The following is a 9,731-nucleotide window of genomic DNA, read 5'->3' on the forward strand; positions in this document are numbered from 1 at the left end:
GAAAATAACATTTACTTCCTGCATTACAAGTCAGTCTTTGTCACACATTTTGACATATAGGAAAAACAAGAGAGATGAAATATAATAAGAGTAGAGCATGTTGTTCACAAACCAGAGGGTCACTGGATCTATGCCTATCTGCTTGTGTAAGTCATGGGGCAAAACATTCAATTTACAGTACATTACACTATTATTCTCAAATTATCATCTTTATTTGACTTAGGTTTTGATGGTTGCATCGTTTCAGTTGTCACCAAATGTCTGGGTTATTTTGTTTTACAATGTCAGTAAATGTTGTGATTTTCTATGAAGCATCATCAACATTACACAATTTTAAAAATGCACTTGTGTTGCTACAAGAACAAAATTCAGCCTGTAATAGTTTTCCACAAGACACCCCCACATGATCTGCAGGAGAAAGATGGAGAAAGGGGGCGTGGCTAGGAGTAGATTCTTTCAACTTAAAGCAACACCTGAAAGAAGATTTATTTTAGAATGTTTCAACCTCTGACATATTTTCCCAAACTCTAATAACTTTTTAATGCATTTGGGGCTCTCTTAGCATTATTTTTAAAATATGTAAAACCTATGGATGAGAATCCTGAAAGATTCCACTTGAACTTTTCAATCCAATGGAATCCTAACTCTCAAATCTTATCATATCCTTTTATCAATGCTGGCATGTTTTTCTTGGCAATTACGCTTTGCTAAAATGTGCATGTGTCATGATGCCAAACATCACAAGAGAAATAGTTACACTGACACAGAAAACCTGTGTAGATTAATTTTAAATTTTTAATTTTATACTTGTTTTTTGCTGTAAGTTTTTTCATTTGCTATATATTTACATTTCTTCTTTTTTTTTTACAATGTAACAAGAAAACAGAAAAAGTTTCTTAAAGTGGCATGACTGCACATTTATAGGTGGATGTTTGAAATGACAATCACATTACTGCAGGAATCAGTGTGAGGTTGTTTTTCTCTCCATCCTAACCGAGGTGGTGTGAGACCAAGGCCTGTCAAATTCAGCTCTGACTGTTAGTATATGTCTGTAAATGGCCTTCCTCTTGCAGGATATAAAACAGCTAGATGCCTGTTTTGGCGAGGGTCTGGAGCATCTTTGAACTTTGTGTTTTGCTGTGCGACAAGCATCTGTTTAAGAAAGGGAGAGAGCAGTTTGTGTCATTCCTGAGTCCTAAGGTCTTAATTGCTTTAATCAAGTAAAATTTACTACACCACAACTTTGATCAGAATCAATAAAGAATCAGACCCATAAGCAGAATCAATAATGGCAACTGATGGATAAAATCTCATCAATTTGCATCCCTAATAAGAACCTCTTTAAGCCCCTTGGCAGCTTGGAAAAATGAAGGCTTCATGCAAAGTGTGGCATATTTGAAAATGATTTTTATTTGATCATTTACATTGAATTGATATAAACATGTCCATGAAACAAAATGTTTTAAACATTTAAGAAAGTCATATTTAATAATAAGCACAGACATAATTTTGAACATAAGTTACCACAAATTGACCAAATAGGAACAAGAGTGTTTCTGCTACACAAAACATCCTAATAAGAGATTATATTTAAGCCCGTTTCAATGTTTATAATATCCCCCCTTTTTTTCTTTTTTAAATGTTTGCTTCGAACAGCACATGCAGTCCTGTCCCATGCTGTCCGTGATTCCTTCACAGATATATATTTTTTTAAATCTCCATTTGTCTTGTTTGTGCACGTCCAGTGCGCGCGCCTTTGGCCCATCACAGACTGTGCTGTAGAAGAGATCTGTCTTCAAAAACCAAAATGTCAGTGAATTAAACAAGTGTGCCAAATAAATATTGAACAAATCCTTTAAATAGACAAATAAATAAGTGATACATGCGAAATAATAATTTATATCTGAAAACAGATGCGGCCCGATGCTTGATCGCGGCCGTTGGGCCCAATAAATAGTTGGTAATTTCCCCCATTTGTTCGTGATTGGTCGTTTTGGGAGGGGGGGGGGGGGTGTTGGGGGAGCAGATTTGTGATTGAACCAAATATCCTGCGTCGTTTGGACAGGCTGGCTGGATGAGGACTGAAAGGTGGCTCCTAGGTGAAGCTCATGGATACTGTGTGCTCCAGCGCTTTGCGGCGCAGCGACGCGATGCTTGTCCCTCTCCAAACGTCACTGTCCGGCGAGCTACACAGCTGAGGCGAGCCGGTGACGTTGGTCGGGCCCGACAGGGACGCGGGTACCATCCCGGGGAAAGTGGGCTGGTACAGGTGTGACTGCAGCCCGGAGCCGTTTGACGACATGTTGGAGAGACCCATGGAGTTTGGTGGCGGCCCCGCGCTCAGGCTGCACTGCGACAGGGACTGCGCCATGGCCTGCTGGCGGCCCAGAGCGGGCGGGAGCTGCAGCTGAGACACGCCGGGCATCCCCGCCGTGGCCCAGCGGGTGTCGTTGGCGTGGAACGAGCACAGACTGTCGCCCATGGCCGCCGCGGCGGCGGCGGCGGACGGGAACTGAGGCAGCCCGTGGTGCGTCGGGAGGAGGGTCCCTGGAGCGCGGAAAACGTTGGTGGTCTTCTTGCGCTTCTTCCATTTGGCGCGTCGGTTCTGGAACCACACCTGGAGACAAGGATGACGCGTGAGGAGGAGTGAGGTGCAGGGACGGCGACGGTCATGATTTCATCGCGATAATCATCACATCGTCATCATCATCATCATCGCGATGTGAACAGCAATGAAGACATAAATCAACTGCTGTGAACAACTACATGTTCTCACAGCGACATACTATAGAAACAGGCTGTAATATTTGTGCAAACTGTATGAACATCTCAAACCGTTACGTGGTTGACCATAGTGAGGGCTGCGGTCCTGTGGTGGGCCGCAGAGGGAGTGTAGATGGGCCATTATAAATTAAAGGTCATTAGAGTCCGTCATATATGTGTATATTTTAAAAAGCTCTAGTTTTCAAAATTGTAACAAGATTTTAAAAAGTAATCAGAATTAATAAACCAAAGCCATTTGATTTAAATTATATCTTATTCTTCGTTGATCTGACTCCTTTGAAAATGTTACATATATGGAAGCGTTTAGTCCTATTCGTCCTGCAAAATTGTGTTTAAAGATTTAAGGTGGGCCTCTTAACATTTTCACAGTTGAAATTCAAGTAGGAATCGTTGGCACAATAATATGAACATATAAATGGTTTGAGAATTGGAGATGATGCTGCTGTTTTGATGCAACCAATCTGCAAGCATGATTTAAAACATTATAGGTCTGATTATTGCTTAAAAATAACCATAACAACAAATCTATTTTTCAGTTTTTGTGTGCCTGCGCGTGATATATACGTCTCGTGATATTAAATTAGTTTTCGCGCGGCTAGAAGGTGTTGAGCGCACAGAGATGATGCGGAAATAACTTGACAAATAGACTATTAACAGACTTTATTCGGTGCGTCCATGAGATTGTATAGATTTCGTTGTAGGCGCGGGGCGTCTATGATTAATGTGGAGATTTGGCTGAGAAAGTGGCACGCGGTAATAAGAGCAGGTCTATCACTCTCTTACCGTGAAATCCGGCATGGAGCACATTACACTTCAAATGTGTCTCCTCACTGCGTTTAAATACGACGAAGTACGTAAAAAGACAAGAACGGAACATGTTTTAAAAAGACTGCGTAAAACGACAGAATGCGTAAAATGGCAGCGCGTAAAGGGCAGAGTACCTTAAAAAAGACTAAAACGGCAATGGCTAAAAAATACAGCGTGTAATGTGACAGATATGGGCAAGAATACAGCAACACGGGGTCCGTAAAATGACAGAATAGGACCGAGTGCGCGATAAGACTGTGCGTAAAATTACAAAAAAAGAGAACAGACCGTGTTAAAAGACATAAAGGCACAGAATGTGTAAAAAATGTGCGTAAATGACGAAAAAGGACTAAATGTGTGAAAATACTGTGCGCAAAAAGGCGAAGTGCGCTCTCAGAGAGACCAGCATGAAGACATAAGGAGGCACAGACAGCTCCATCACCCAAGTCCCAGCAGATACTGTTATAACAGCTGATGAGCTTCATTTCACTAATTCCTATTTTATGTAAATATGGAAATGGAATCGACCCATGCGTAATAATAATGATCATTAGATGGATTATTTGACATGTGAACGACCCAAGTGTTTTTTTCCGCCGTCGTTTAAAAGGCGTGCCCCCTTTAAATCTTTATGAGGTTGGATGTTGTTTCATTTGTGTGTTGTTACGCACGCGAGCACCACAATCACGTTTAGCCAATACATTTATATATTTCTTTTCTCAATAGTCTGTCCACGTTGGTTCTAGTAATGTCGAAATTATACATCCGTGTGGAACCAAGTTTCTAAAACGTGTATAATAAAACCTCAATCATCATGTGAAATACATTCTGCACTGCTGCCTGTGTGAATCTGGAAGTTTAATAAAGAAATTATTAATGAAAACATTGTAATGTATATATAGTGTTTAACACTACGTAAAGCGTTAAAAAAAACAAGTCAGTACTTGATAAAATAAATTAAATGTGTGAGCAGTGTTGGTAATTTTTATTGAATCACAATGTTCTCAAATCTAAAATCAAAAGGAAATTTTTGCAATGAGGCATTTTTAAAGTGACCCATTCAAGAAGAAGAAGCGCTGTAAACCACAGACCTATTCAGTGACGGTTAGAGGTTTGAATCCGGGTGGGGCTCTCGAATCCACGTCCATTTGTTTGTTGCCCTCGGGCAAGGCATTAAAACAGCACGGCGCGCACGAAGCCCTGCTCTTGCAGCTTCCGATTCTGATCCGGATTAAAACAGTATCTCGTTTCACTTCTGTCGGAGTGATCGCCTTGAAGCAGTTTCAAGATCCAATTATATATTTTTATTTAAAATAGTTAATTTCAACAACGCATTTCCTTTTTTACCATTTTAAGTACAGTTCAGAGACATAATGAAACTGTTGTGCGTTTTTTCACATTAATTACTGAAGTGAATTGTTTCACCTGAGCAGTTAATGAAGTTAAAATTCAAATAAATAAAACCGGTTTTTTATTACGTCTTCAGTATTTGTGCAATTCAATATTAATTAAATATTTAGACAATGCTGCAAGGAACAAAACATTAAGCACACTGTGGTTAAAATATTATTGTGTGCAAAATAAAGTGACAGAGAAACGCAAAAATTTTCTTACGTCCGTGTCAGAAAATGTTACCATCCGAACACATTTTAATAGACGTTTTAATAAATAGATTAAAGTTTGCTGTCGTTTATGTTGAAACGCGAGTTCGTGCAGTAAGTGCAATTGTTTAAAATTTGCTGGGTGCGCTATTACGCGTGGATTTAAATTTTGCTTGTAATGTGGAATATTTTAAAAAAAAAGAAAAAAAAATAAGAAGAAAATCCGTGTGATCTATTTTCAGCTGCGCTCGAAGCGGCCCCACCTGCACTCTGGACTCGGTCAGGCCGATCCTCAGCGCCAACTCCTCCCGCATGAAGATGTCTGGGTAGTGCGTTTTGGCGAAGCTCCTCTCCAGCTCGTTGAGCTGCGCCGGAGTGAAGCGGGTCCGATGCCGCTTTTGTTTCTGGGTCTGCTGCCCTCCGGACTGGTTCGGGTTGTTGTTGTTCTGCTGCTGCTTCTCCTGCTCTTTACTGTTCACCTGCACCTGATTGGCTCCTCCGCCGTTGCTGATATCATCACCGGGGAGCATCGTGGCTCCTTCTACACCGTCCGGACCGTGGCCCAGCTCCCCGGAGTGACCCGGGTCAGGACCACCTCCGCCTAACCTGCACTTTAAAGCCTCCCTGTGGCCCAGAAGCTCCGCCGCATCCTTCATCCCTGCGGACAACCAGACTGTTACAAAAATCTTAATCCACAACAGAAGAAACATGCTGCAAACAGAAAATAGTTCACAGGTAAAAAAGCATCAAGCATCGTTTAGCTGCAGCAGAAAAACCACGAGTGCATGCATTAAAAAAAAAATCCAAATACTACTCATAAAATCCCACAGAAGCTCTAACTAGACCATGCACGTTACACTCTGCTCCTTAAATACTCTTAATTCAATTCATTCGCATCTTAGAAAATTGTTAAATTAAATTACGCAGTAATATAATAATAATTACTTTTCCAGTGAATTAAACGAGTTTAGCTCACTTCAGCCACATTAGGGCGAAACAAGAAGCAAATTGACAATTTTCTGAGCTTGATTTAATATGAGAAGTGGCTCCAGCTTACAGTAGAGTTGAAGACCGGAGTTTGGTGACGATAACTCACCGAGGCGAGCATCCAGGAGGTCGGCGTGAGATAGCATTGCGCACCGTTCCAGGGCGAAATGCTATTCCGTAAAAAAATAAATAAATAAATAAAAATCTCTATGACTTTAACCTATTTAGGAAATATATATGGAGTAAATGAAAGCAAATTCGGTTTGTGGTTAAAAGGAAGGTTGGTTGCATTATAATGTAGTTTAGAGAAATGGGGAGGCGCTTATCAACGGAATGAACCCATGAGCTTCTCCAAACGAGGACCAATCACAGCCGAAGCCTGCAGTTATGTCAGGTTTTTTTTTTTTTTCCCCCCCTTTTTGCAGACCTCCACCCTCCACATCCACAAGTTCATTCCTCCTCATTCATATAATTGGCTTTGATTTCTCCCGCAAATTACATCCAATAAAATAAGCTGATTTAATATCTGTGTGGAAGCTTCGACCCGCTTGAAGAAATGTTGGATCACAGCAATATTTGTTTAATTGTGCACGCTGCGCCCGTGCTTCCGACGAACCGGCAGCCGGGTTTATTCACGCAGACATCCTTCAATTTATTATTATTGTTGTTTGTTCATGGATGATTCTGTGGGGATTTTTACAACACGGAATGAACGAATTCCTAATAGCGCACAATAAATTTACTATAATTCAACGCTTTTATAAATCCAGCGTCAAAACTGCAATAATCTGCAGCACGTGGAGGAAAATTACAAATATATATTTTTTAACATGCATTTAATTAAAAAATGGCCACTTTAATATCAGTGACACCAAAAATATTTGGATTTTGCTGCAGATATCGAAAATAAAGGGCTTCGTTTTCAGTCGGATGAGGAAAAAAGTTCTTAAATAAACACAAATTCACCTTCTTGTGGCAGAACAAACCGTCATTACACCCAATTAAGCACGACGGAGGCTTGTCACCGTCAAATGAAAAAATAAATGAGGCGCTTTGCAGCCGGCACGTTTGGAGAAAGCGCCTTTATTTATTAGGTGGTTTGTGGGGGGGAATGGCACAAAGGAGGCGCCCGAGCGTGAACCCCGGGGCGCGTCTCGGGGTCTTCAACCGTTCCAGGCTCCACTCGTCTTTCCCGAGAAGGCGCGCCGGCGCACGGACACGGGACGCGCAAAGGCGTATGCGCCTGGTTCCGGAGGAGATTCTGCGCCGGCTGGAGAAACAGAAAATGCGCACTTGGAGATAATTCCGTGTCCTCTGCGTTCCTCACATCCCAGGACCTGGATTAATTCTTCAGACGGCTAAAGGCTGGAAATAACATGTTCATATTTTGTCTTCTTTAATTATGATTTTTAAACACTTTTGTTTGATTCATAACAAGTTGAAGTTAATCGTGGCAGTAATTCAGCTTCCCCCTTTTTTTTTTTCTCCGCACGTTGCAGGATGGCGTGATGATGGCGCACGTTACGGGATGATGGATTGCGCGCTTCGTTTTATGACTTTTCAATAGCTCGGTGCTTTTATAGCTGTACAAACAAAAGTGAATCACTGCCTCAGTTCGTGAGCGAAGAGGCGCAACACCCAGAAACCTCTAAATAAATATGACCCTCTGGGTTTATTATTTTTTTCTCTTAAATACGGGACGAAGCGCTGGAACGCTGACCAACAACTGCTCCTGAACTAAGGCGCAACATTTCAACATTTATTTTGAAGTTGCAATGACATATTTCAATAGAAGATCAAGCTGTATATTATTGTTATTCTTCTGTCTGGATGGTTTTTTGTTTTTCCTCAGTAAAATGTTCGGTCGGTTTGTGATGTCTGTAGTGTTTAATCCTCTCACACTCAGAAACTGTGCCCGCATCAACCTTATTCATGATTAATAATAATAATTACAAGGTAATGTGGAAATTACAGCTGCTTTTGCTGTGCAGTTGTTGCTGCTGGATGAGGAGGCTGGGGCGGGATTTGAACTTGGTACCTCCTGGATCACTTTTAAAAAACATTCAAAAAACTTCTCCGCAAGAATCCGCCTTTTATGTCTTTCGTTGAATGGACAAACGCATTGATCCCAAATATCTGAGATTAAAAAAAAATAATAAAAAAAAATCTTTGGCGTGCACGAGCCTGGGTTCAACAAATGAGATTCTCGTTTCCTGCAGGTGATTTACTGCCACACAGCACATGACTTTTAGCCTGATGGTTTAAATTTATGCGTTAGAGTGGGAACCCCGCGCCCTTCCTCACGCACAATGGGCGTTAGCCCCACGTGAGGGTCGCAAATTAAAATACATAAAAAATAAAATTCTGCTCCAACGTTGAAGTTCGTGGGACACGTGTCTATTTTATTCTCAACGGAGCTGTTGTGCACCAAATTATTATTTTCCTACTTTTTTTAAGTGAGATATTGATTCTTACAGGTTTAATTAAAAATATTAATGGAGTAACACTATAAACTATTAAAAGTTGCACCAAATACCCCAATTATCAATTACGAAAGTGAAGTCAACCTCGTGAATGGTAAAAAGGTATTTTAACATATATTTAAAGCTGGACAGTTCAAACATTTGAGAAAATATTACAGCACAAATATTTTCTAGTTTAATAGCATCAAATAAAATGACTAAAATAATCAATTTGTGCAGAAATACGAGAAGAGTATCCCAAAGTAAAAAGTAGCTTAAAATCAAACCTTATACTTTGTATGTTATTCAATATGAAATAGAATATAGTGTTTCGAGGGCTTGGATTTGTCTAAAGCCACATGGCTGTAAAAGTGATGTGCAATATTGAACAAAGGGTTTTTAGACCATTTACTTTGTCAAAAAACATTTTAAAAATGGGGGTGGGGGTGAGGGGACACTCAACTTCATATTAAAGCAACATAAATAAAATTTGACACATTTTCATCTTTAAAAATGCACTTCTTTTGCTAGCAATTCATAACAAACCAGGTTGTTTAATAATATTGGTTTACAGTAATTTCATTACTGAACGATTGGGAAGTGTGTATACATTTGTAGAGAAACTCATTTTATATAGATGTGCTTAAATTGATTTAAGCTTTTAAATGAAGCCTGGTTTTAAAGCCTGGTTTTATTGTTGGAATGGGGGGGTTACCACAACTAAACTGCAAGGCACCTAAAGAACTTTGCAAAGGACTGCATGTGCAGTATTTCCATTTTTTTAATTTACATCAAGGTGCAACAATTTGTGTTCAATTTGATAATAATGAATGAACATGCAATTAAATGGATGTTTTTGTTTAAACAATCATGAAATTGACATTTTAGAGCAGGTAAAAGATGTAATTTGTGCGGGGGCACACAAACCTTTGCACACACATTTGTAAATACCATTGAATGTTAATTAAACATAAAAGACCCTTTTGTGCTGGAACTTATCACTCCAATTAGGCCTATTATCATAGTCATGATGAGACGAGAAACTGCTGTCGCTCAGATAAATGATCATTTTGGGTTAATTTCATGCAGA

At 40.0% G+C, this 9,731-nt stretch overlaps 1 protein-coding gene and 1 long non-coding RNA gene across 3 annotated transcripts; both read right to left on the reverse strand.

The window, feature by feature from the left end:
* Positions 1-2,091: 2,091 nt before the first annotated feature.
* otpa (orthopedia homeobox a) lies at positions 2,092-6,568 on the reverse strand. Of its 2 annotated transcripts, none has more exons than XM_034192272.1 (3): positions 6,289-6,568; positions 5,456-5,850; positions 2,092-2,617 (listed from the first exon to the last, which is right to left on the reverse strand). In XM_034192272.1, exons 1-3 carry the CDS (start codon positions 6,323-6,325, stop codon positions 2,096-2,098), a joined length of 954 nt encoding a protein of 317 aa, XP_034048163.1. In that variant the 5' UTR covers positions 6,326-6,568; the 3' UTR covers positions 2,092-2,095. The 2 variants fall into 2 exon arrangements, with proteins under 2 accessions (XP_034048163.1, XP_034048162.1); XM_034192271.1 differs by having other exon boundaries at positions 6,250-6,568.
* A 6-nt stretch (positions 6,569-6,574) lies between these two features.
* Positions 6,575-7,879, reverse strand: LOC117529472. Its single transcript, XR_004566021.1, has 2 exons — positions 6,748-7,879; positions 6,575-6,716 (listed from the first exon to the last, which is right to left on the reverse strand). It is a non-coding gene; the product is annotated as an uncharacterized LOC117529472 (long non-coding RNA).
* Between the last annotated feature and the right edge of the window lie 1,852 nt (positions 7,880-9,731).

The sequence above is a fragment of the Thalassophryne amazonica genome, chromosome 17, assembly GCF_902500255.1.
Source record: "Thalassophryne amazonica chromosome 17, fThaAma1.1, whole genome shotgun sequence".
Classification (NCBI taxonomy): Eukaryota; Metazoa; Chordata; class Actinopteri; order Batrachoidiformes; family Batrachoididae; genus Thalassophryne; species Thalassophryne amazonica.